Genomic DNA, 27,268 nt, shown 5'->3' with positions numbered 1-27,268 from the left:
CTTCTCTAGTTTCACAACAACAGTAGAGTCTGCTACTGTCTATTCTGATTTTTGCTTCCGAAATGTGGCTCCCCCTCTTTTGTGAATCCTTTTCCTTTTTATATTGTGCATTGCTTCCCATTTAGGGCAGAAAAGGAGTAAATAGTCCACCTAGGATGTTCCTAATTGGGTAGTCAATGTCCCACATGGATTGCTTATGTGGATTAAAATTATCATATCATTCCCTAAAGTTTGTTTTTCGAATTGCTTGAGCATTAGGGTCAACAATTTGTTCCAGATTTGCCAACAGTGTTGTTTCTAGATTTGCTACACCATGGTTCAGCATAAATGTTTTGAAATTTTGCCAAATAACTCGATTAAATGTATAATTATACTCAATTCATGCAAATTGATATTCTTTTCATGCTGAATCACAATGAACTATTTCATGCTTACTAATTAAAATAAATGGAGCAAATAATGAGAAAATGGTTTGTATGAGTGCTTTATCTCAAGGCAAGAACACTTGTTTGAGATTCAAATCACTCCACAAGCAAGATTGATCATGTCAAGCTTCAATGGTTCTACATGTAGAAGAATTGCAAAGAAATTTAGTCATTGGCTAGAGTAAAGCACAAATGCTTTTTTTACTATTCATGTCAAGCTTCAATGATTCTACATGAACAAGAATTGCAAAGAAATTTAGTCATTGGCTAGAGAAGAGCACAAATGCTTCTTTTACTATATTTTCGAAGTTTCTTTACAAAAATAACATACATGACTTTATATAACCTCAAAATAAAAATTTTAACCTACGTAAGTCATTTTATGACCATAATTAGTAGCTATATATATTTTATGACCATAATTAACCACCCTGCAAATAAGCCTTAAAATACATTAAAGAAACATTATAACTCTTAATTATGATCCACCCAGAAACATTATAACTCTTAATTATGATCCACCCAGAAACATTATAACTCTTAATTATGATCCACCCAAAATTTATAACAATGATACTTGATTCTTCTTCTGCATGAATTGAAATATCTTTTGATAATTTTGACATTTTCTTCACATCTTCCTTAAATTTTATATTACATAATTGATGTCTTGGTTCATATCACTTTTCTTTTATTTATACCATTTTATTATATATATTTTTTTTCTTGAGTTTCTATACTTCTATTACTACTTAAAATTCAGCTTTTAATATCTTCAATAAAATACTACAAATTAAAAAAAAAATTCAAAAAAGTTGGAGAGCTAGTTCCACTCAAATATTGAGCACATGCTATATTAAAAAAAATAAAAAAAATCCAAAACAGGTATTAGGAAAGGTGGAAACACAATAGTGTGTAGAAGAAGATTGAAGAGAAAAAGGAGGATAGTAATATAATGACTGTGAGAAAGCCCTCTGCGAAGTGGAGATGATAGAAGAAAAAACACAAGAGGAATAATAGAAGAAGATCAATGAGGAATCATTTGAAATTAAGGAAAGGAAGAAAGAATGAAAGTAAAGAAGAGGAATAATAGAAGAATATGGGGAATCATTTGAAATTAAGGAAAGAAAGAACGAATGAAACTAAAGAAGAGGAATAATAGAAGAACACGGAGGATCCTTTGAAAGTATAGAAAGGAAGAAAGAATAAAACTATGAGACAAGGTTTCAGGCATTTAGTGATAGAATCCATTGAAGAATTATTGAGATACTAAACATAATTAATATACTAATAGAAAGTTGTGGAAAATATATAGAGTTTTAACAAAGAAAAAAAAGGATCACTTTCAAAAGTTATGTTCTAAATAAGGGAGATCCTTCAAAAGAGTACAATGTATTGGTTTGGGATTAGATTAATCATATTAATAATCTGTTACATCATAGTAATAAAAAAGGGAGTACATAAATAAACTGAGACCATATTCGCATGAGAGCATTCTTGAAGATAGAATGTTAGGAACCACCACTCTCCACAATGGTATGATATTGTCTACTTTGAGGATAAACTCTCATGGTTTTACTTTTGATTTCTCCAAAAGACCTCATACCAATGGAGACATATTCCTTATACCTCAACAATCCTCCCCTCGAACAAAGTACACCATAAGCCTCCCCTGAGGCCTATGTAGCCCTCGAATAGTCTCCCCTTAATTGAAGTTCAACTTTTTCTCTAAAGCCCTCAAACAAAGTACACCCTTTATTCGATACCTGAGTCGCTTTTGACTACACCTTCAAGGATTCAAAACTTCTTTATTCAACATTGAGGATTTTATTGACATGACTAAGTTAAGGGTATGACTCTGATACTATATTAGAAACCACGTAACCTCTACAATGGTATGATATTGTCCACTTTGAGCATAAGCTCTCATGGTTTTGCTTTTTGTTTCTCCAAAAGGCTCACATCAATTGAGACTCATTCCTTACTTATAAACTCATGATCATCCATTTAATTGGCCAGGGTGACTCCCTCCGACAATTCTCAACATAGAATAACTAAAAAAAACTTTTTAAAAAAATTAAAAAGTACTAAATATACCAATAAGGTATAACTTTCTTTTCCAAGGCTGAGTTCTAGGAACTCCAAAATTAAATGTGTCGTACTTGGAGCAATCTTATGATGTGTGACCTCTTGAGAATCTTTGTAGGATGCACGTGAGTGAGAACAAAACATACTGAAAGAACATGTGTTACTCTGTGAGAATAGTCTTCATTTTTAGAAGTAGGAAGTAAGTAATACGACCATGTCGCAAATGAGCCGGAAATGTCGAGGCACAAAAGTGTCGGATCCTAATCCAACACCTTGATAATAGGTGTTACACGATGTCTCAATAGATTTTGAGATGTTTTAATAAAGTATAATATGAATGACCTAAAGATATAGTTTACTAGCTAACACAAATTGTACTTCCACAATGAAACATGTTCGAATCTTGAAACAAAAGAGCAAGAGAGAATAAAATGTGTGTACGGAGAGAATATGGGGGAGAGGAGGTGGAAGCCAATATTTTGTGTATGAGCTATCTCTCTATATAAAGGAAGCAAGGTGGGGAAATGAAAATCATACACCATCCAAACACTTACCAAAAACAAGTGAAGATGGCTACCAAAGATGGCTATATTATTGTGTTCTTCTTACTTAACTTTGTATTTCTTCTTGTTGGAGCACAACGGGAGGAGGATCTTGCCCACAGAATCAATCGAAGAGATCTTCCATACAAGGTGATAAATGTGTTGAACTTTAAGTTTTAAGTGCCAAAATTCAAATGAATGTGGGTTTCACTCTATAATGTTGTTTTATTAGTATGAAGATGGTGTTTCAGCTGGGGGAATGAAGAACTGGAATATCTACAATCCCACACACCCAGGTCTTTCTTGTTCTACTTTTCTAAGTGTCTACCTTAACGTTATTTTTCTTTGCTCTATCATGATTTTGATGCTTCTTAGTTTAGGCTCGTTTGATATTGGTTTCGTTTTTAGTTCTCTTTTTTTGTAAAAGAGTTTTGATGCCTCAAAATCCTTTTCGTAAAATTTTCACATTTGTTAGGATCGTTTTAGATTACTAGTCACACTTTAAAAAGAGCCAGGTTTCGAGCAGTGTTCTAATAAGGACGTTGGACCTCTAAAAGGGTGGATTGTGAGATCCCAATTTGGTTGGAGAGGAAAATGAAACATTTTTTTACAAAAGTGTGGAAATCCCTCCCTAATAGAACATTTTAAAATATTGAGGAAAGTCAAAAGATGACAATACCTGTTAGGAGTGGGCTTGAATAGTTACATCATAGTTTCGTAAATCAAAGTTTATAATTGTTATAAATTTTTATCTAGAAGTGTTTTTTTAGCTCTACTATTTGTCTCAAAGATACTAAATACCATCTTGAAAGTCAATAATTTTATCCCACCATTGTTGAACTACATTACTTCTGATAGTTTTATTATTAAGAAAGTAATATATGATCTTATGAAAAGTATACTCAAACATAGAGGTTAATAATTGTGGTACCCGAGTAAATGAAGGGTACGTGAAGGAACTGACACTCATCTGAATGAGCGTAATCCTGAGGATGAGATAATTAAGAAAAACTTAAAAGAATTGAATGTTTATATATATATATATTAACAAAGTTTATCTTCTTATTGAATAGATAATCATATGAACTTCAAAGTTAAGTGTGACTTGGTTGGAATAATTCTATATTAAGTGACATTCTACTAATTTTTCTAAAAAATATGTGAGGAGAAAAATATGCTAAAAAGGATCCGTGTTGGTCTTGAAGTAAGTAAAGTGATCATATTGCAAAAATGCTAGAGCTATTAGATGCCGAATCTGGATTCTAAATCCGGATGGTTCATTACAATAATAACCGAGATTTCACAAGAATTAATGATATCAAATGCATTAATAGGCACTATAGTCTCTTAGTTTTCTTATAATAATTAATGGATTTGAATGTTAACATTTGCACTTCTCCTAATAATCACTCAATACCAAACAAACATAACCAAAACAAGCGATGATGGGTATCAAAGATGGCTGCGTTATCGTCTTCTTCCTCTTGACTTTGTATTTCTTCGTGTTCTTGTAGCGGAAGTGCAGGACGACGATAGTAATCACGTAATCAAACGAAGTGATTTTCCTGAAGACTTTATTTTTGGTGCAGCATCTTCAGCTTACCAGGTGAAGAAATGAGTATTAAGTTTCATTTTGTAAGTACCAAATTGAATGAAGGAATGTGGGTTTCACTGTTTCTTTTTGGTTGATGTTCTTGGCAGTATGAAGGTGGTATCTCAACAAGAGGAATAAATAATTGGGATATCTACACTCATAAATACAAAGGTCTTCATCATTGTGCTTTTTTAATTCTCTTAGCATATATTCTTTACTTTTTTTATTTTTTTTTTTTATCAATTTTTGGCCAAATTCTCGGAACAATTAAGTCAAAAGCTTTTTAAGAACTACTTTCATTTTCAATTTTTTGTTTTAAAATAATGTTTATAAGCTAAATTTCATTGAGATATATGGTTCCCATTAACCATATAGCAACATTTTTGTTGACACGAGTTTTTTGTCGTATTTTTGGCAATGAAATGCACAGACTTCTCTCGACCCTTTCCGACGTCGAGAAAAGTGAAAATTCTTATGGTATTTGATTATGTTTCTAATAATCTTTGGAGGAGGGTTGAGAAATGAAAAGTAACTAAATATTTGTGAATTGCAGAGAGAATTGTGGATCGTAGCAATGGAGATGTAGCCGTTGATCAGATCCATCGCTACAAGGTTTGTAGGATGGCAACCAAAACTAGGATTTAGTTCTAATCTATAATGCTCCTAACACATCAACTAGAACCTATTTGTTTGTGTACTTTTATCATAAAAGCACTTCTAAAATTTCAAAAGTTTGATAATAACCTTAAACTTTAAAAAAAAATCTCAAAAAAACACTTTAAAACTAAAAAAAAAAAGAAAGTTTAAAATTCTTATGGAAACAATTAACACTTTATTTTAAAATATCCTTGAACTTTTAAAACCGTTTAAAAATTACCTTTTAACTTTCAAAAGTATTCCCTTGAGTTTTTAATTGTTTTATTAATACTTTAAACTTCAAAAAAAAAATATTCAAAATACCCTTCCCAATTAACCAATTGTACCACGTATCAATAATATTCATAAAATTGTAAAACTAACGTTAAAAAATTTGGAGATAACCTATAAAATGTAAATAGACACCGAGCGTCCATCCATATATTGAAGATAAAAATAAATTTAACGACAAAGTTTTAATGCTAAAATTTTATTTTTTGAATTTTATTTTAAAGCAGAGGATATTAATGAAATTTTAGAAAAACAATAATTTTTTCTAATCATCACTAAAATTTAAAGGTATTTTTTAAATAAAATACTAACGGTTTCCCTTCAAAAACTAAGGTAAGAGTATTTCTTAGACTTTTTTGAAAGTTGACTGATATTATTAAAACTTTTGAAAGTTAGAGGTATTTTGAGACACAGTACAAAATTTAGCCGTTTTTTTTTTATTAATTTAGTCGAGACAAACTCTAACTAATTTTTTTATATTATCAAATTTATCACATTCTATTCATTGCTTACTAAATCATTTGGATAAATATAATGGAATGTATTGAGTAGAGAGCTCCTAACTCTTGTTTGGATCTTATTATTATTAGCTTAGTTATTTTGTTTTATAAAATAATATTGGAAGAATGACCCATACTTTTATATTTATAAATGCAGGAAGATCTTTCCTTCATGCAAGAAACTGGCTTTCATGCTTATAGATTCTCGATTTCTTGGACTAGAATATTGCGAGGTAATTAAGGAATTATCGACTCATAATTTCGAGAAATTTTCTTATATTACAGTAATATGAGTGCTATTCTCATTAATTGATTATAATATCAGCGTTTTTCATATTTTTTTAATGCAGATGGAACTTTGGAAGGAGGTCTGAATAAGGAGGGAATCGAGTACTACAATAATCTCATTGACGACATGATCTCGAAGGGTTGGTATTATCGTAATTTTTCATAACTTTTTCGAAAACATTTGATTGATTAAATCGATTAGATAAGTGATAACTTTGAAATTAGAGAAGAAAACTACCAAATTTTGTTGAATATTTTGTATGAACACTACTCTTTTCTCCTTTTCTTACCACTAAATATTATGATTCGTAGGCATCACACCTATGGTTACACTTTTTCATTGGGAAATTCCACAAGCTTTTGTCGATGAATATGGAGGCTTCTTGAGTTCTCGAATCATGTAAGTAAATTTATATTGAGGTTGCCAAATTTTCATCTTCGTCATTGTTAGAAAGTGTTTGCAAAAACATTAATTGATTGTAAGATTTCACATCGGTTTGAGAAAACAACGAAACATTTTTTTATAAGAGTGTGAAAACCTCTCCCTAGCAGACGCGTTTAAAAAATCTTGAGGGGGGAAGCTTGAAAGGGAAAGCCTATAATCGATTGTGAGATCCCACATGGGTTGAGAGGATAACTCGGGCAAGCCTATAATCGTGTGAGATCCCACATTGGTTGAAGAGGATAACGAAACATTCTTTGTAAGGGTGTGAAAAATTGTTTGTGAGACCCCACATCTGTTGGAGAGGATAACGAAACATTCTTTATAAGGGTGTGAAAACCTCCCCTTATCAGGCACGTTTTTTTAAAATCTTGGGGGAACATTCTTTATAAGGATGTGAAAACTCTCTCTAACATTAACTTTTTTAAAACCTTGAGAGAACATTCTTTGTAAGGGTGTGAAAACCTCTCCATTCTTGATAAAGGTGTGAAAACCTCTCCACAGCAGACACGTTTTTAAAACTTTGAGGGGAAACCTGAAAGGGAAAGCCTATAATCGACTGTGAGATCCCACATTGGTTGGGGAGGACAACGAAACATTTTTTATAAGGATGTGAAAACCTCTTTATAGCATACGCGTTTTAAAGCTCAAATAGTACAATATCTACTAGTGTTAAGCCTGAACGGTTACATTAATAACCTTAAAATTCAATTACAGGAAAGATTTTACGGACTTTGTCGACGTTTGCTTCCGAGAATTTGGAGATAGAGTCAAGCATTGGATCACGGTGAACGAACCAAATACTTACACCATGATGGGTTATGCATTGGGACAATATCCACCTGGTAGATGTTCAGAGTGGCAAATTCACAATTGTCTTGGTGGGAATGCAGCCACAGAACCATACATCGTTGGTCATAACCTAATTCTTGCTCATGCTCATGCTGTCAAAGTTTATCGAGACAAATATCAGGTTCTACCAAATATATCAACTTTTAGCAAATCCTTCAACTTTTTACTTAATTCAATCATATTTCAACCACTCTCTATGGCTTTGTTTTGCAGAAAACACAGAAGGGTGTGATCGGCATCACAGTGCTGGCTGATTGGTATGTCCCGTTAACAGATACTCCGGCCGACATAGAAGCTGCAAATAGAGCTGTTGATTTCTTTTCTGGTTGGTAAGTAAATTTATTGATACAACTCAAACCTCTTGAATTATTGATTTTTTCTTCTTTCAAATTTTCAAAACTTTCTATTAAAATTATTTCAGTACAAATTTTCTTGAGATACTCAAGTAATGAGAAGTGTACGAATGAACCGAGATCATATCTAAATGAGAAAATAGGATGGTTAAGAAAAGTTTAAAAGAATTGAATATTACTATTTATACCAACATGGTACACATTCCTTTTCCGTCGCTCAATCATAAGAACTTCAAAATTAAATATGTTTTATTTGGAACAATTTTATTTTGGGTAATTTCTAAGAAATTTTATTAGGAAGTATGTGAGTTGGAACAATTTTATTTTGGGTAATTTCTAAGAAATTTTATTAGGAAGTATGTGAGTTAGAACAAAACTGTAACAACCTCTTTGGATTATCCCTCTTGAGCTTGCCCTCAAAGTTTTTAAAATGCTGTCTCCGAGGGAGAGGTTTTCACACCCTTATAAAGAATTATTTCATTTTCCTTCTCAACCGATGTGGGATTTTACAAAAACATAAATATATGAATGAACCGGGATTATCTCTGAATAGAGCATAAGATGGTTAATAAAAGTTTAAAAGAATTGAAAATTACTATCTATACCAATATGGTACAAATATGGTACACTTTCTTTTTCGACCGCTCAATCATAAGAACTCTAAAGTTAAGTATGCTTTCTTTGAAATAATTCTATGCTAGGTAATCTCTAAGAAATTTTATTAGAAAACATGTGAGTGTGAACAAAACTGTAATGCTCAAGCCAACTTCTAGTAGATATTGTTTTATTTGAGTTTTCCCTCAAAGTTTTAAAAATGTTTCTTACGAGGAGATTTTCACACCTTTATAAAAAAAATGTTTTGTTCTCCTCCCCAACCGACGTGGGATCTCATGTTGGTTTGAGAAATAGTTTTAAATAACGTGACCATGCTGAGCGATCATGGCACTTGAACATGGGTTACATTTGTATTCATTATTTGACCAAATAACTTAAATGGAAAATATAGGTTCTTCAATCCAGTCGTGCATGGTAATTATCCAGAGACCATGATATCCCGAGTAAAAGAAAGATTGCCCCATTTCACAGAAGAACAAAGAATTTTGATAAAAGGAAGCTATGATTTTCTTGGAGTCAACTACTACACTTCCAATTATGCCAAAAATGATGACAAACCAGCTGAACGTCCATCCTACCTCACTGATTCTGGAGCCATTTCTTTAAGTACGTGATTCTTCCTACTTCTATACTTCTTACTCATAAATATAATGATATTTGCTTATAGTTTAGGGTTTCTTTGTTTAAATCTCTCTAATTACACTTCGTATGATCGTTACAGATGAACCTTCACTTGGTCCAAAGGTAAATTGTCTAAGCTTTATCTTAAGATGAAATTTGAAAAACGATATAAACATCTTATGCTTGTCCGTCTTTAAGGTGAATGCATCATCTTGGCTCGCGGTTTATCCCCAAGGGTTAAAGGATACGTTGATGGACATTAAAAGAAAATATAACGATCCAATTATCTACATCACAGAAAATGGTAATAGAACAAAAATTTGTTTCGATCCTTCTAATTATTTATTTTATTTATTCATAAAAGTTATGCATGGTGCAGGATATTTTGACTATGATGGTCCTAATGTTAAGGAATTGATTGATGATAAGAAGAGAGCGGAATTCTATAACGATCATCTCTATTATCTTCACAAAGCAATGGAGTAAGTTATTTCTTTTTTTCTTTTCTCATTTTGGCCACAAATGATTTGAATCAAATATTATAGGGATGGAGTAAAGGTAAAAGGATTCTTTGCATGGACGTTATTGGACGATTTTGAATGGCAATCGGGATATACCCAACGCTTTGGCCTCATCTATATTGACTTCTTGAACGACTTGAAAAGAATACCGAAGCTTTCACTGAAATGGTTCGCCAATTTTCTCAAGAACTAGAGATGTTTCAGCTACCAAGTTCTTGCTATTTGGTGAACTTTTATATGTTACATGTTATATGTTATTGCAAGTTTCTTAAAAGACTACTCATAGAAAGAAGTAGCTAAATAAAGTTGCAATAGCAAAACCTTGTCGTGTTTTCATCTTTATGATTTTGGCGTTGATTATCAATCAAACGAAGCTTGTCTTCTTTTAAGTGTTTCTTTTCTCTCTCTCTCGTTATATATAAAGTAAATTTGTGAGCTAGTAATGAATACTAAGTAGAATAAGTTATTAACTTATGGAGTAATTTTATGAACTTATCACGATCATTGGATTCACATCATATCTAACTCAATGATTGAGTTTACATTATCTAGTTCCTCTAAGCATCCTTAGATCACTAATTTCATACGATCTAGCTCCTCATAAGTTTGATTGGACTTATTAGACTTCATGTAATTTAGCTATGCACTCAATTATTCCCTTGTTAAACCACTTCATGATGGGGTGAGACGTAACCTCTAGCATAGTCTAACTCTAGGATGTGTGCGACTTATATCTCATTAAAGAGTCTATTATTAGAGATTAGTTGCTTCTTCACGAGGTTCTGAGAAGGTTTTGTGGAGAAAGTTCGACTGAAATTGGACTCCTCAGAACTTTCTCTTCTCTCTCTCTTTTTTTCTTCTCCTTTCGATACTTTTCCTTCTTTATTGACTAACTCATCAATAATAGTTTATACGACCTCCCTAATGCCATTTTTTTTCATATTTTTCTTGAGTTTACGAGAACTTTTTAAATATTTTCTCTTTAACCGACTTCAAATTCGACCTCTAAGATCTTTCATAAGTCATGGAAGTTTGACCACTATGAAAAAAAATAGTATTTTTAATTCATTGTCAAGGCTCCGATGTTACAATTTTCTTCTCATTTTTCCTTTCTTTTACAGAGTTGTCCCTGATTCACTTTTCCTAAAGCGTTCCGAGCACCATCCACCACCATTGGGTATGACTTGCCTCCTCTTATACTTCGTAACAACGATAATTCTTACCTGCGATGACAATCGTGAGTCTTAATTGGGTATTGAAGCTGATATGAACCAAGAGACAACAATCAAACTTTATTCTTCTTCAATGTAGCATGAATTGAAACATCTTTTGATAATTTTGACAACCTTTTCTTCACATCTTCAATGAAGCATATTGTATGATTGATGTCTCTTGGTTCATATCAGAAGCATACTAAAAAGAAAAGAAAGGTAAATGTTATGACTAAATTTAAACTTCTGATCGTTTAGTCGAGAAACAAGTTTGTTGTACATCGAGCAGCCATTGAATGGCTAAGGGCAAGATAGCAACCTAGACATAGGCAAGTGGGTCACAACATTATATGGTTGAGGCCCAGCATCTTCACTTCGGGGCTCAACGTCCTCACTATCTAACCGATGTGGGACCTCACAATTCACTCGATGTCTGGCTCTGATATCATTTATAACAGCACAAGTTCATTGCTAGCAGATATTGTCCGTTTTGGTCCATTACGTATCGTCGTTAGCCTCTTAGTTTTAAAATGCGTCTGTTAGGGAGAGGTTTCCACACCCTTAAAAAGAATACTTCGTTTCCCTCTCAAACTGATGTGGGGTCTCACATTGACTTGTAGAGCAAGTTTAGTAAATTTGTCAGTGCGCCCTTCTAGTAAATACTTATATTAGGTATGTTTCATTCACAACAAACAAAAAAGAACAAAAAGAAACATAGTACGTAAGGTTTTTGGTACAAATAAACTCTCTCCTCAGATTGTTATTTTTGCTTCGATTATTTATTTCAGATCAAAGGTCAAAACCAACTTATTTACTATAAGATTGAGCTTCATTTTTTAGTTCTTTGATCCTTTTATTTGCTTTTATTATTAATGGCGACCACCTTTGAGAAAAAAAGAAAATCTTTTTTTATTAATTGATTGGTTTATTTTATTATTTTTAGGGGAAATGTGTAGATTTATTTATCATAAGAAAACAAAGAAACAAAGAACAGAATTTTGTGGGCGAGATAACACGTAAGGAATCAAAAAAGAAATTATTGAAGATGAGAATCGAAACAAAGGATTTTATTTAACAAAAAGAAAAGAGGATTAGATCCTTGAGAAGAAAACGATAGTGTATAAAGCTTGATTCATGCTTCAATTTTGAAAAAGGATTGATCCATGCTTTTGATCCTTTGACTTCCCATTAATAAACTACTCATTTTTTCACAACTTGACGAGTAAACACTCCACTTTTTATTAAGACCAATCGAAAATGAACACAATTCTTTGGAGTAAACACTCGCACTCTTTATTAATACTAATAATCGAGAAGAGATTACAAGACACTACAAGACACACTCTATGTGGTAAATACTCGCACTCTTTATTAAGACCAATTGAGAAGAGATTACAAGACACTACAAGAATAATATTGCACTCGATGCTATGTATTTCTTGTAATGAAAACCTAAATTGGTTTGTATTTTTGGATGAAAACTTAAATAAGGTGGAGTACCTACCGTAGATTTAGACAATTTATTCTTAAAGTTTCTCAACTTTTTTTCCTAAAATTTCTAAATCTATTTCTAATTTTATTCCTAAAATAAATATATAACGAGCACTATTAGAATTGTTGGGTTTGACCCTATTGAACTAGTGATAGATATTTTATAACACTCATGACATTCTTCGACTTTGTTGTTTAGCGGCCAAGTATATCTTAGTATATATCAACTTTGTTCTTCTTATGAGTAAGCTTGCATCTTGGACATATATTTAGAATCAAGTAAATCAATCATTTTGTGCCTTACAAAAAGATAAAGGATAGAGAATCAGGTGTGGATTCTTACCATTAAGATTAAAAATGATAGATAGAGAGAGGTATTTGGTATAATTGAGAGGGATCATGGGGTTTGTCCACAGTGACTCACCACCTTTCCCAAATGCTCCAATGTGTTCGAATATGAACAAAGATAGAGGGGATAGTGAAAGATCTCTTAAAGAACTTGTAGGCATACAATAAAGTAAACAAGTTCGAAAATAATTTCCTATGGTGATAGATCACATGGCACAACCAATGACTTGATCTTTTCACGAGTGATGTACATCCTATGACTTGATCTCGACGGTTTATATCTTGAACGATTAATCTGGTTCTAGGATGTAACACTAGAGTTCCGACAAGAAATTAAATACTTGATTTTTTTTCTTTTAAAATCAAACTTTTGAGATTTTATTGAGAACGGTAAAGGCCGATTTTTAAGATGAGGTAAAAGAGAAAAATGTTTAGAAAAATCCTATAAATGCAAGCAAATATAAAGAAAATAGTAAAAAACTAAGAAAATTGGTCAAAGTCAACCTCAAAGGTAAATTGGTCATTTGATAATCTATTCCTAATTTGGGGTCTCCATGAGTCCTAATTAGATTTGTATGATGAAGAAAAAGAAAAAAGAAATGAGAGGAGAAATAGAGAAAAAAAAATGGGGCTTTAGTCTTTAGAGAGAGAATGTGGAAATCAACTCGAAAAGGTGGTTTGAAGTTGGAACTTTGTCAAACTTCCTTCAAAAAGAAATGCACAAAGGTGTTGCGAGAACCATTTTGAACTTCTGAATTGATCAAATTCGTCAAGAATCGAGGAAGAACCGAAGATAAGCGTTTCGTGTTCTTGATTTCAATTATCATTCAAATTTGAAAGCTTTTCTTAGAATTAAGTTGTGCATTCTAAATATGTTGATATTAGAGAACTTTTATGAAAGAAGTCAGAGTTGATTCGGATAGGAAGATGGCATTGGAGAACCGTTATGAGCTTTTGATTTGATCACATTTGTCAAAAATTAAGAAAGAATCGGAAGGTAAGCATTTTGTGAGATTTCGGTTTTCCTTCAAATTCTAGAGCCTTTCTTGGAATTAAGTTTTAATTTCTTAGTATGTTGATATTGTAAGAGTTTCACACAAGATTCATGTAGGAAGCAAGAGTTAATTCGGACGAGAAGGCCGTGTTCCGATGAACGTTAAGAAATAGTAAATTTTAAATTCTAGATCGACTTTGGACTTGATTATTTGTTGTTGTGGCTGATGAAGAATTAAGAAAAAAAGTATACATGTGTTGATGGATTATAAATCTACCACTTTCGTGAAGGAACCAAATGGATTCGAGCTATTTAGAGAAAGTTACCAAAATTAGAAGAAAATAGGAAGGAAATCAAAAATTGTGAATTGAATTTGGGTTTGGCTGAATTAATATGTGCTGCATAATTTTTGAAGACGTGCCAATCCACTCACCACCTGTGTCCGACCTGAGGGCAATCTGCTCCAGCTGACCCGAGCTCCGCACCCCAGCCAACCCGACTGAGGACACATATGTATGCGCTCATACCCTGTGTCACGATCGTGCTTCTTAAAGGCGTGTTGCATGTGGCCACATGTCGAATTCTTCGGTTATACACGTTTAGGACGTGTCGTCTGTAGCCGCATGCTAGTTTCAAACCTCTTTTACTTTCTTTCATATTAGATAGGTTTTTATTATTATTGTTGTGTCAATAAAGGGGTGTATGACCGTTCACCAAAATCATATCTACACCCGCTAGGACTAAAATGCACCAAATGTACTATTGGAGAATGTAACTAGTTGTCAATTCTTCATATCCGGGTTATATGCTATCAAAGTAATTGTTGTTGCCTACACGCTTTTAGCTTATAACATTGTTTTCTTTAAAATTGCTTTCAACGTATTTCCTTACCCACATTTGCTAAATCATTTCTCTCAAACATGACCAGAGGCTCAAGCATACACCAACGTTGTCCGCGAAATCCGCGTTTCTCACGGCTAACTTGTTTACTCGGTTAGAACAAGTTTCATACAGTCGTTGTCCTGGTATGGTAAGAGTGCAATTGTGACCCGAAGTCGGAGTTAAAAAAAATGATAACATAATCCCAAAATAGAGAATAATATAAATCAATCTTACAAACGTAAATCAAATTAAATTAGTTTGAAAATAAAAACCTTTTGCAAGAAGACAAAAAAAATCGAATATGTATAAAGCATCATTGAAAAAAGTAGAAACAAAACAAATAAATAAAAAGACTACAAGTAAATACATGTCATGACTTGGAACCTTATAAAAAGGAGGGAGCGACAGCCTATAGTGCACCACAAAGAGAGCAACCAAGCCACCTTTGATCTGAAACTCTCTCCAAGGATCAAAGCAGCAAAACCCTTACTTGAAGCAGAATGGCTAACGGTAAATGAACTAGCTTCATTTCTTTTTCTTCCTCCAACCTCAAAATTTCTTAATAATCTTTATTATTTACTCTTTACCTCCAATCAATCATTACATATCCTTCGACAATATGAAACATCAAACATATGGTTCGTCTTATATTTTTGTTGTTTTGTTATGCCACCTGAGTGAAAGAAGGATAAGAAGGGTTCATGAATGAGCTGAGACTACATCCAAATGAAAGCTATCCGGAGTATAGAATGACTAAGAAACACTTAGAGGAAATGAAAGTTACTACCTATACCAACAAGGTGCACCTTCCTATTCGGTAGCTCAATCATAAGAACTCGATAGTTAAACATATTTTGCTTGGAGTAGTTCTATGTTGAGTGACTTCTTGAAAATTTCCCTAAGATGCATGTGAATGAAGACAAAGTATACTGAAAAGACTCGTATTGGTCTGTGGAGATAGTCTTCACTCTTAAGAAGCGAGGAATGTCGGGACCATTAGGTGTCGAATTCGGATTCCGAATTCTTATCCAAATCCTGGGCCTGAGGTGTTACAAATGGTATTAGAGTGGTTCCTCTCCCAATAAGATGTGGTTTGGGGACGAACCAAGGCGGAAGCTGGTGAGCATGTGACACCTGAGTAAAGAATGAGTAACTAAATGAACCAAGACCACATCTGAATGAGAGCTATCCTGAGGATAGGATAACTAAGTAAGGCTCAAAAGAAATGAAAGTTACTACCTTTACCAACAAGATCCACCTTCCTTTTCAATATCTCAATCATAGGATAGTTAAGCGTGCATTGCTTGGAGCAATTCTACGTTGGTGACCTCTTGAAAATTTTCCTAGGATGTACGTGATGAGGACAAAGCATGTTGAAACAACTCGTGTTGATCAATGAGGATAATCTTCACTCTTTAGAAATGAGGAGTAGGTATCGTGTTGGTCAGTGATGATAGTCTTCACTCTTAATAAGCAAAAAGTAGGTAACGTGACAATATCGCAGGGGACGTAGAGGAATATCGGGGTCATTAGGTGCCAAATCCGAATTCCGAATTCTGATCTAAATCTTGGACACGAGCATTACATTTATGGTTTTTTTATTCCTAATTTCATCAAGTGTTATCTTTCACAATATTTATATTGTTTAAAGCTTTCTCTCTATTGCTACATATCTTTTCTATATGAATTTGGTGCCAAAAAAATCTCACCAGCAAACCAAACCAAACTCAGTTATGGCTTTCAAAGATTGTTATATTGTGTTCTTCACTAAAATTTGTGCTTCCTATGTTCGCAGTTTTCAATAACTGGCAGCCTATCGATGTGGTCAGGCGAAGCAGCTTTCCTAAAGACTTCGTATTTGGTGCAGCCTCTTCAGCTTACCAGGTTGAAAAAATGTTTTAAAAGTCTACAAAAAAAATAAATTAAGAACAAAGAATGAGTATTGATTTGTTATGGTTTGTTCAGTATGAAGGTGCTGCCTTTAATTATTGCAAAGGGCCAAGTATTTGGGATACCTACACTCACAAACATCCAGGTCTCTCTCTCTCTCTCAATGGTGTTTATTTTGAATTTCACATATAATTATCTCTCTCAATATTGTCTATTTGTTAAATTTCAGAGAGGATTGCTGATCACAAAAATGGAGATATAGCTGTTGATGAGTATCATCGCTATAAGGTGACTAAAATTGAAAGAAGTAAATAGTGTCGTAAGAGTGGATGAGCAAAACTTGTCTCGCTCAATCAACCCTAAACTATGTGAGATCCCACATCAGCTGGAGAGAACAACAAAACATTATTTACAAGGGTGTGAAAACTTCTTACTAGCTGACGCGTTTTAAAAAAACCCGGAGAGGAAGTCCAAAGAGAACTATATTTGCTAGCGGTGGACTTGAGCTGTTACAAAGTGTTTTAAAACCAGATACCTTGGGTGTACCAGTGAGGACGCTGGCCCCGAAGGAGGGTGGATTGTGAGATCCCACATCGGTTGGACATGACAACAAAACATTTTTTATAAGGGTCTGAAAACCTCTTACTAGCATACGCGTTTTAAAAAACTTTGAGGGGAAGCACGAAAGGAAAAGTTCAAAAAGGACAATATCTACTAGTGATGGACTTAGAGTCATTACAAACCCTCTCTAAAATGCCATAACATTAGAGTACAATATGCAAAAAATTACGTATAATTAGCTAATAATTGTTCACAATGCAGGAAGACGTTGCCATCATGAAGAGTATAGGTTTTGATGTTTATCGATTCTCAATCGCTTGGTCGAGAATTTTGCCAAGTAAGGACATAAAAGATGAACAAACCAATTCTCAAAATTCTACTTTAATATACATTTTCGAAGCTTAACTTTATAAACATTGTTCTTAAAATCTTCTTCTCAGCGGGAAAGCTTTGTGGGGGTAAGAACTTAGATGGAATACGCTACTACCATAATCTCATCGATGAACTGCTTAAACATGGTGGGTTCTTGTTGTATTATTCATTTAATTAGTGATTAATCTCATTTATTATCTTAATTAAGTTTTATTAATCTCAAAATGGGTCATATAATTTCCATTTGTAGGCATCAAACCTTATGTCACACTATTTCATTGGGATGTTCCTCAAGCTTTGGAAAATGAATATGGTGGCTGCTTGAGTCGTCAATTTGTGTAAGTAATTTTTTTATGAGATTATCGTATAAAACATAAACGTGAAAGGATATGTATGAGTGATTTTGAAAAGGGTTATTGTTCTAAAATAAGATTATCAGTTATTAGTAACAAAAGATCATAAAATTTGATTTCAATAACATTTCTTTTGAAAAAAATCAAATAAAAGGTATAAGATTTTTAGCTTTACACTTACAATTTCTTTAAATTGAACCATAGAATTTAATCAAGCTTGGATCCTTTGTATTTACCTTCAATCACGTATACTCACTATATCAGTCTAAGTTGGTTGTAGATATTATCCGTTTTGGTCTATTACGTATCGTCGTTAGCCTCGCGGTTTTAAAACGTGTCGGTTGGAGAGAGGTTTCCACACCCTGGTAAGAAATGTTTTGTTCCCCTCTTCAACTGATGTGGAATCTCACAATCCACCCCTTCGGAGGCCCAACGTCCTCGCTAGCACACCGCCAGTGTCTAGCTCTGCTACCATTTGTAATAGTAAATATTGTCTTTTTTAGGCTTTCCCTTCAAGGGTTTCCCTCAAATGGTATCAGACCAGACACCGGACAGTGTGCCAACGAGGACACTGGACCTCAAGGAAGTGAATTGTGAGATCTCACATCGGTTGGAGAGGGAAACGAAGCATTTATTCCTTATAAAGGTGTGAAAACCTCTCCCTAGTAGATGCATTTTAAAACCGTAATAAGCCAAAACAGACAATATCTACTCCACTCCTCTAATTCTAACAACTCTAATTCTAACAAAATGTGTCCATAGTTTTGAGGGAGAGCTTTGTTTGCAGATGCCATTTCCGAGACTTTGCAGAGTTTTGCTTTAAAGAGTTTGGAAAAAAAGTGAAGCATTGGATTACGTTAAATGAACAGTTCATCTTCACCTTCAAAAGTTATGTAATGGCTGAATATGCACCCGGTAGGGGTGCAGAATGGGATCCGTGTCGCTATCTTGGTGGTAATTCCGGCACCGAACCATACATTGTTGGTCACAACCTAATTCTTGCACACGCTGCGGCTGCCAATCTTTACAAGACCAAATATCAGGTTCTCTTTTATTTTTCTAAAAATAAAAAGTTATAAGTTGAAAGTTACGATACATCTGCTGCTCTTAACCTAAACATTAAGGTAGTGATGTTAAATGGATTCCTAGGCAGAACAAAAGGGTGAGATTGGCGTCACATTGGTGTCAAGATGGTATGAACCATATTCAAACTCTGAGGCAGATGGAAAAGCTAGAGATCGAGCCTTTGATTTTTCACTTGGTTGGTAAGTAAATATTAACCATGAATTCACTACCGTAACAATCTAAGTCCATTGCTAACAGAAATGGTTCTCTTTAGACTTTTCCTTCCGATCTTTTCTTCATAGTTTTAAAATGTGTATGCTAGAGAGAGGTTTCCACACCATTATGAAGAATGTTTTGTTCCCTTCTCCAATCGATGTGGGATCTCACAACTCTCAAAACTGATTGTGAGATCTCATATCGGTTAGAGAAAGAAACGAGTGCTAGCGAAGACCCTGGGCCTCGAAGGTGGTGGATTATGAAATCCCACATCGATTGGAAAAGGAAATGAGTGCCAGCGAGAACGCTGGGCCCCGAAGGGAGGTGGATCGTGAGATCCCACATCGGTTAGAGAGGGAAACAAAGCATTCTTTATAAATGTGCATCTCCTTAGCAGACATGTTTTGAGGACAATATCTTCTATTATATCATTAGCATTTTCTTACAAATATATGACCAAATTAAATGCATTTAGGTTCTTAAATCCAATCGTTTATGGAGATTATCCACAAAGCATGAGAGATTTGGTGGGGAGGAGATTGCCCACATTCACGAAGGACGAAAGCACTTTCATCATGAACTCCTTCGATTTTCTTGGCATAAACTATTACACAGCTAATTATGCAAAAGACAATCCCAATGACGTTCATCCACGCCCAAGCTATTTGAATGATATTCATGCAACTCTTTCAAGTATGAACTCTTACGTACTCATACTTTTTGTTAGAAAGTGTTTGACTTGGAAGACAATTCTAAAAAACCATCCCAAATATACTTGGTGTTTATTTCACATGTATCATATCTATTCTATGATCTAACTTTGTATGATATGTTCGTACGATAGCTGATCGTGACGGAGTTCCAATTGGTCCAAAGGTAAACGAGTGTTCAAAGTTTCTTCAATGATGAATTAAAACAATAATAGTGTGCATTCTTTTGTTATGCTATGAAGTTTAAATTAATTTTATGCCATTGTCACCTTTTAATCTAACAGTTTGCATTGTCACCTTTTAATCTAACAGTTTGCTACTTATGTGTTCAAAATGGTGTAGGTGGACCCTTCCTCGTGGCTAGCCGTTTATCCAGTAGGTTTAAAGGAGTTGTTGATACATATAAAGAAAAACTATAAGAATCCAATTATTTACATCACAGAAAATGGTATGAAAAATAACTTTATAATTTAATTGTATCAAGAAAAAATAATGTCTATATTTGATTAGTTTGTTGATTAATTAGACTCACAATTGCAGGATACCTCGACCTTGACAGCCGCCATGTTCATCATTTGATTAGAGACAAGGGCAGAGTCAAATATTTTCATGATCATCTCTATAATCTACACGAAGCAATGAAGTAAGTAACTAAGTTAAAGATTAAACTACTAATCACTTTTTTAGCTTATTTATTTGCACATAACTTCTGTTCCTACTCTTTCACCAATAGTTGATTGTAATTATGGTATGTTTTGGAAAATGTTGTAGAGCTGGTGTAAGGGTTCGAGGATATTTTGCATGGTCATTATTGGACAACTTTGAATGGGCAAGTGGATACACTGTACGCTTTGGTCTCACCTACATTGATTTCAAACACAATTTGATGAGAATGCCAAAAGACTCAGCAAAATGGTTCCACAATTTTCTCACTACCTGAAAACGATACGCTAATCTTCTATGTTATTATCATATTGTGTTTTGTTATTGCAACCTTCTAGAACACTTACTACTAGAAGAATATACTAAATAAATTGCAATAACAAATAAACTTATCTTTGATGATGTATGCTTTTATGTTTTCTATCGATGGTATCGATGGTATGAAGTAAAATAAATTTCTCCATCTCTTTTCTTGTTTGATCACTTTGATCCTTCTTTAATTATATTTTATTTTACCTATGATAGTTTGTTTTATTTGAGTGTTTTTAAGACATTAATGTTGAGGAGTTTGCGTGAAATTTCACAATTACCTATGTAGTGTGTGTCCATTAAGAAGTTTGTGATAGATTCTTAATTGGGTTTGAAGGGTTGTATATTGAGAATCGTCAAGAAAATCTGGTTCATGAATCTCTTTAATTCACGAATACTTTAGGTACATTTCCCGATTCAGGAGTCTATTAGATTCATTTTGTTCATCTCACATATTGGTACATTTTCTTATATTGATACTTGAATCATCTTGATTTATGTATGAACATTAATATTGTTTCGATTCATATATGATAATTAGTATTGTTATGTCTATATAAGGTTTCTCTAGTACTGTTTTGAGACGTGGAGTCATTGTCATTTTTTGTTTGCCTAGAGGCAATTGAGAGAAATTTTGCAAGAGAGACTTTGTAGTGTAGGAGTGTGAGAGATGCACCTGTAAACACTTTGGTTATAGTGATTGGCTATCACCTGTTGATGTAGGGGAATTTCTTCTCTCCAAACCACATAGATTTTTGTGTCTCTTTGTTTAATATATTTGTGGGTTTGTGAGTAAAATTAATATTGCTTCCGCTTCCACTACAACAATGGGTATCAGAGAATTTGGTTGTGGCATTTGTGGATTGAAGAAATCTTTGTATGGGCTGAAACAATCTTCTCATCAATAGTATATGAAGTTTCATCACTTCATGATGGAACGTAAGTACACTCATAGTCAATTTGACCATTGTCTGTATTTTTGGTTCCTTGATGATTACTTGTTTATCTATTTGATCTTGTATGTTGATGACATGTCATTGCTTCCAAGAGACAAGTGGAGATGGATAAGCAACGATTCAATGTTTGTTATCTGTCCACTATGGTTGGTGGAACCGTTTGTTGGCGTTAACATTGCAGTTTACTATTGTATTGTCTACCATCGAAGCAGAGTATACGACAGTCATTGAAGCTTTTAAAGAAACTGTAATGACCCTAAATTTATACTTACCTAGAGTTGCTACCGTCATCATAATGTAATCATTTTGTATAGAAATAAGCGCTTGAACTTTATCATAAAACATAAATTCATCTTAAAACACTATTATGGACTTACGTGTTTGAAAACATTTTTGAAACTACACATGAAAAATAATAAATGAAATAAATAAGCATTAAAATCAAAAACACTCTTTTCTAACCTAAGTCTAAAAATATAATTACAGCTACCGTATGCATGTGTCACTGTCTCCTAGGTTGCAATGCCACTGTCAGCCGTACAGAGGAGCCTTGCCTTTGCCTAAAAAATAAAAGTAGCACGTAACTTGAGTATTTAAAAAATACTCAGTAAGTGACCCCTCTATCGGGGTTAAAGGCAAGCACATACAAATCATGAATGGGACCTACCATACCAGTCTATTTTCCTAAGCGAGTAATTGGATGTGTTCTTAATTTTCTACACACGGTTCACAAGTGCGAGTATAAACCCACCAGTCGGTTCGCACACCTCCTGGGACCCTTTCTAGTTGAGTGAGCATCCTCTGGTAAGCTGTTGATGTCAGCCACCCATTAGGAATAGCAGTCGTCATGGCAACATTATGACAAACATAATGATCGCTTCCCTGCCTTGTAGCATACACGTCTATACTATCGTAAAAGGAGGAGTATCTCCTGATGCATGAACACACGATAATAAATGAGGTCCTAACATTTTCCCTTTTTCATTAACATGTATAACAATCCTGCTAGCGTCTTCCTTCATATCATAACATTTCTATCATAACTTTCCATGATTATATCAGGGTTGTACATTATGCCAATTTGTCATTTGCATGTCAATCATATCACATATCATTCATGTTGCACATATGTCATATCATAAAAATTATCATGTCGTCGAACATATCAATTCCACCCGTGGATGTAGGAGAATTTCTTCTCTCTGAACCACGTAAATCTTTGTGTCTCTTTGTTTAATTTATATTTGTGGGTGTGTGAATACGATCGATCTTGCTTCCGCTACAACAATTGACATTTTGATTGTGACATTAGGGTATAATTGTAATAACCCAAAAATTAGAAAAGAAAAAAAGAAAAGAAAATTGTCCCAAGTTGCTTAATTTGAGAAGTTGGGACTTGCCTCATCTATAGGAGGAAGTCCCTTACTTCATTTTATCATCCCATTGAACGGTTCGAAACTAGTCGGAGAATACATTTTCTGATGATTCTAGGCCAGCATCTTAGTTGATCAGACTTGGGTCTGATACGTTCATACCATTTCCTACTAGTTTCAACTCTTCGGGAGCGTTTAAGGTTATACGACTACCTTTTAGGTAATTTAATTCTTTCGGAGTCTAGTTTAAATTACAAAATTAGGTTTAATTAGTTTAAATTATAAGGAGTAATTTTAAATTATTTTATGTAAAAGTGAGTCAATTTTGAGAGTAGAATGCTAATTTGTAATTAGTTTAAATTATGTTATATGATGATGTGCATGATGATGACACGATGATGACGATCCATGATAACATGATGATATTTCATATTAAAATGATGTTGCATTATGACAATAATACACAACCCTAGTTAATGTTATGCATATTGTGTGTCATATACATCAGGTTACTTCTCCATTTATGATGATGAGTACGAACACGTACACTATGATGATGATGATAATGATGATCATGCTTGTTAGGAATCACAACTCTTCACAATGGTATGATATTGTCCATATTGAGTACAAGCTCTCATGGCTTTTCTTTGGGCTTCCCTAAAAGGCCTCATCCCAATGGAGATAGTATTCCTCACTTATAAACCAATGATCTTCCACTAAATTAACCAATGTGGGACTCACTCCCAATAATCCTCAACAATCCTCCCCTCGAACAAAATACACTATAAGCCTCCTTTGAGGCTTATGGAGCTCTCGAATAGCCTCCCCTTAATTGAGGCTCGACTCCTTTCTCTGGAGCTCTCGAACAAAGTACACTATTTGTTCGACACTTTAGTAACTTTTGACTACACTTTCGAGGCTCACAATTCTTTGTTCGATATTTGAGGATTCTATTGGCATGGTTAAGTTTAGGGCATGGCTCTGATACCAAATGATAACGGTAAATTACAGAGACTTGGCAAATGTACCAAAAATGATCATTCTTTATTCACAGGGTCCAATGCCTTTTATAGAAAAAATACATAAAACGCAGAAAAGACAAAAAAGGACACGACTTAACTGACTCCACTAATAACAAGAAAAAATAGCTAACAGAGATTTGCTACCTCAACACTTCCTCCCTTGAACTGAACTCGATCAAGAGTTTAGTTCATAGCACTCATCCCAAATGCTTCTCTGATCCTTTGAAATGATGCCATCTTCAAAGGCTTTGTCATTATGTCGGCTAGTTGCTCCTTAGTGTTGTAATAGATCAATTTAATTACACCTTCCTTTGTCAATCCTCTGAGAAAATGGTATCGAACTCTCATGTGCTTTGACTTTCCGTGCATGACTGCATTTTTTGATAACTTGATAGGCACATGTAGTTGCTGCTACATAGTCTGCTTCAGTAGTTGACAACGTGACGATTGGTTGCTTCCTTGAGGACCATGCCACAACTCCTCCACTCATTAAGAAAACATAGCCTGAAGTGCTCCTACTGTCATCCACATCTCCCGCATAGTTACTGTTGGTGTAGCCTAAGAGTTCACTCTTCCCTTCACGTCGATTCCATATCCCAAATTCCAGAGTTCCCACAAACATCAAGTCAGGTCGTGTGGCTATGAGATACATTAAGCTGCCCACCATTTGCTTATATAGCGTTGAATCGACCTTCACACCAACTTCATCTCGGCCAATCTGCTGTCCAGAGACTATCGGATTGCAAACGAAGTTGTAATTTTGCATCCCAAACCTCTCGATCAACTCAGCAGCATATTTTCTTTAACATATAAAGGTGCCATCAACCTTCTGCATCACTTCAATGCCAAGAAAATATCTCATCTTCCCCAAATCAGTCATGTCGAATTCATCCATCATGGAGCGCTTAAACTCATTCAACAACTCCTCATCATTACTGATGAACAATAGATCATCAACATAAATGCTCACAATTAGAATTTTACCTCCCTTTTCTTTGATGAATAATGTTTATTCACTAGAGCTGCTTACAAAACCTTCCTTGACGATATAAGCCTCAATGCGACTGAACCAAGCTCTAGGCGCTTGTTTTAGTCCGTAAAGAGCCTTTTGCAACTTATAAACCATGTCCTTCTTTCCTGCTACTTCATAACCTTGTGGTTGTTTAACAAATACATCTTTATTCAGCTTACCATGTAGAAAAACAAATTTGACATCGAGCTAATAAATTCCCCATCCCTTTTGTGCAGCTGCAGCAATGATCATCCTCACTGTATCCATTCGAGCCACTGGTGCGAATACCTCTGTGTAATCTACTCCGTACTCTTGAGCATACCCTTTTAAAACTAGCCGAGCTTTGAACTTGTCTACCTCTCCAAGTTCATTTAATTTTGTCTTGTAAATCCACTTAACCCCAATAGCCTTGGCTCCAACGGGAAGTGCAGTCAACAACCACGTGTGGTTCCGTTCGATGGACTGTATCTCAGCATCCATCGCTTGTTTCCATTTCTGATGTCCTGCAGCTTCTTGAATATTCTTTTCATGCAATAAATTTAATACAATCAATAGTTGTTTTTTTCTAAGTGCAAGCTCTGCCATGTTGTAGAGATGCTTTTGCTTTTGCTTTTGCTTTTGCTTTTGCGTCTGCACTCATCATCTCTAAGGGAAGTAGCCCTATGCTTATGAACATACAATATGCATGAGGTCCCTCTAAATTCATCATAATGTCTCTTCTGATACAACCCTCTAGACTCATCTCTTTGTTACTCTAGGTAACACATACTCGTGGATATTTATATTAATATCATTTTCACGCTCTTAGAGTTTTGTCCTATGTCGATCTAACGACATGATGCAATATGGCACTCATCATCATATAGCATGCTTAATATGGAAAAACATCATCATATTAAGGTAAACGTCATGCAATCATCATACTCATCATATTGCCACAAAGTGCATCAAACATATTAAGTACGACATTCATCAAAATATATATATACTGAGCACATCATCAAGTATCGTAACTCACACATCATCATAAGTCATACATCATCATAATTCATATACCACATCGTACGACATAGTTCATACATCATTGTAACTCATACAATTTTTAGCCTATCCTATGGTAAGGCCACTTACCTGATTAGCTTATACGGGTGTCTCTAATTTATCCTCAACGAAAGTTCGATTTTTCTCTTTGTATCCAAGCCAACCTATATGAATCCATGACATCAATTTCATGTTCAATTCTCTAACTCTTACTATGGTTCATGTGCTAAAATTCATGCGAGCATTAAAGACTTTGCATGGATAAAGTCTTGGAACATTATAATATACATCTAAGTATATATACATATTATATATATATTCTATTTATATTAAGATTTCATTTTGTATTTTTATTTCGAGCACTACTTTCTTGTCTTCTGATACTCTTTCTGTACTCTGTTTTTTCTCTCAATTTTTGTTCTAAGACATTCTTGACCAATTTATTCTTACTTCCTGTACTCTGCTTTTTTCTCTCAATTTTTGTTCTAAGACATTCTTGACCAATTTATTCTTACCTAATCATGTTATTGGTCAATTTCGATTGATTCTTACTCCCAACTCTTCCCTTTTTATTTTTCTCTTCCTTCTCTCTGTATTTCCTTTCCTCTTTCTTTCCTTCTCTCTTTATTTATTTATTTTTTTCTTCTTCATGTAGGCTTCTCTCTGGTCTTCTTCAATCTTTCCTTTCTTCTTTCCATCTTTCCTTTCTTATTTTTCTTTTTAAATTTTATTTCCGAATCTTTCCTTTCTTCTTTTCATCTTTCCTTTCTTATTTTTCTTCTCTTTCTTCTATCCATCTTTCCTTTCTTATTTTTCTTTTTAAATTTTACTTCGAAATCTTTCCTTTCTTCTTTCCATCTTTCCTTTTTTATTTTTCTTTTTTCCTCTCTGTTCTGTATTTACTTCCTATCTTCCCTTTTTTCTATATGTTCTGTATTTTTTATTCGGTGACAACTATTTGCCTCATTTATTTTGGTTATTTTCTATAACCTAACATCATAACTAAAAATCTAAATAACTGGACAAGC

General features: G+C 34.1%; 2 protein-coding genes across 2 annotated transcripts; both read left to right on the top strand.

The window, feature by feature from the left end:
- Positions 1 to 3,050: 3,050 nt before the first annotated feature.
- LOC111461391 (beta-glucosidase 24-like) lies at positions 3,051 to 10,161 on the top strand. The gene is made up of 15 exons (XM_023104903.1): positions 3,051 to 3,205; positions 3,288 to 3,351; positions 4,570 to 4,661; positions 4,757 to 4,820; positions 5,203 to 5,261; positions 6,234 to 6,309; positions 6,427 to 6,504; positions 6,677 to 6,764; positions 7,524 to 7,779; positions 7,872 to 7,987; positions 9,018 to 9,232; positions 9,348 to 9,370; positions 9,446 to 9,551; positions 9,627 to 9,729; positions 9,793 to 10,161. Exons 1-15 carry the CDS (start codon positions 3,083 to 3,085, stop codon positions 9,959 to 9,961), a joined length of 1,632 nt encoding a protein of 543 aa, XP_022960671.1. The 5' UTR covers positions 3,051 to 3,082; the 3' UTR covers positions 9,962 to 10,161.
- Positions 10,162 to 15,097: 4,936 nt separating this feature from the next.
- On the top strand, positions 15,098 to 21,002 carry LOC111461401 (beta-glucosidase 12-like). The gene is made up of 14 exons (XM_023104915.1): positions 15,098 to 15,204; positions 16,490 to 16,578; positions 16,660 to 16,729; positions 16,814 to 16,872; positions 17,407 to 17,482; positions 17,586 to 17,663; positions 17,768 to 17,855; positions 18,658 to 18,913; positions 19,020 to 19,135; positions 19,627 to 19,844; positions 19,996 to 20,027; positions 20,204 to 20,309; positions 20,402 to 20,504; positions 20,633 to 21,002. Exons 1-14 carry the CDS (start codon positions 15,195 to 15,197, stop codon positions 20,799 to 20,801), a joined length of 1,470 nt encoding a protein of 489 aa, XP_022960683.1. The 5' UTR covers positions 15,098 to 15,194; the 3' UTR covers positions 20,802 to 21,002.
- Positions 21,003 to 27,268: the final 6,266 nt, after the last annotated feature.

The sequence above is a fragment of the Cucurbita moschata genome, unplaced genomic scaffold (genome assembly GCF_002738365.1).
Source record: "Cucurbita moschata cultivar Rifu unplaced genomic scaffold, Cmos_1.0 Cmo_Scf00025, whole genome shotgun sequence".
In the NCBI taxonomy this organism is placed as follows: Eukaryota; Viridiplantae; Streptophyta; class Magnoliopsida; order Cucurbitales; family Cucurbitaceae; genus Cucurbita; species Cucurbita moschata.
Note: the sequence above shows the minus strand (reverse complement) of the source record. Positions and strands in the feature narration are given on the sequence as shown.

What these genes read in the sequence shown, in the direction of transcription:
- LOC111461391 (XM_023104903.1), top strand. Translation starts at nt 3,083, where the DNA reads ATGGCTACCAAAGATGGCTATATTATTGTGTTCTTCTTACTTAACTTT. An exon ending in AACCTTCACTTGGTCCAAAG is followed by an intron (nt 9,371 to 9,445) that starts GTAAATTGTCTA and finishes TCCGTCTTTAAG; the next exon opens with GTGAATGCATCATCTTGGCT. An exon ending in TATCTACATCACAGAAAATG is followed by an intron (nt 9,552 to 9,626) that starts GTAATAGAACAA and finishes TGCATGGTGCAG; the next exon opens with GATATTTTGACTATGATGGT.
- LOC111461401 (XM_023104915.1), top strand. An exon ending in CAGCCTCTTCAGCTTACCAG is followed by an intron (nt 16,579 to 16,659) that starts GTTGAAAAAATG and finishes TGGTTTGTTCAG; the next exon opens with TATGAAGGTGCTGCCTTTAA. An exon ending in CGATGAACTGCTTAAACATG is followed by an intron (nt 17,664 to 17,767) that starts GTGGGTTCTTGT and finishes TTCCATTTGTAG; the next exon opens with GCATCAAACCTTATGTCACA.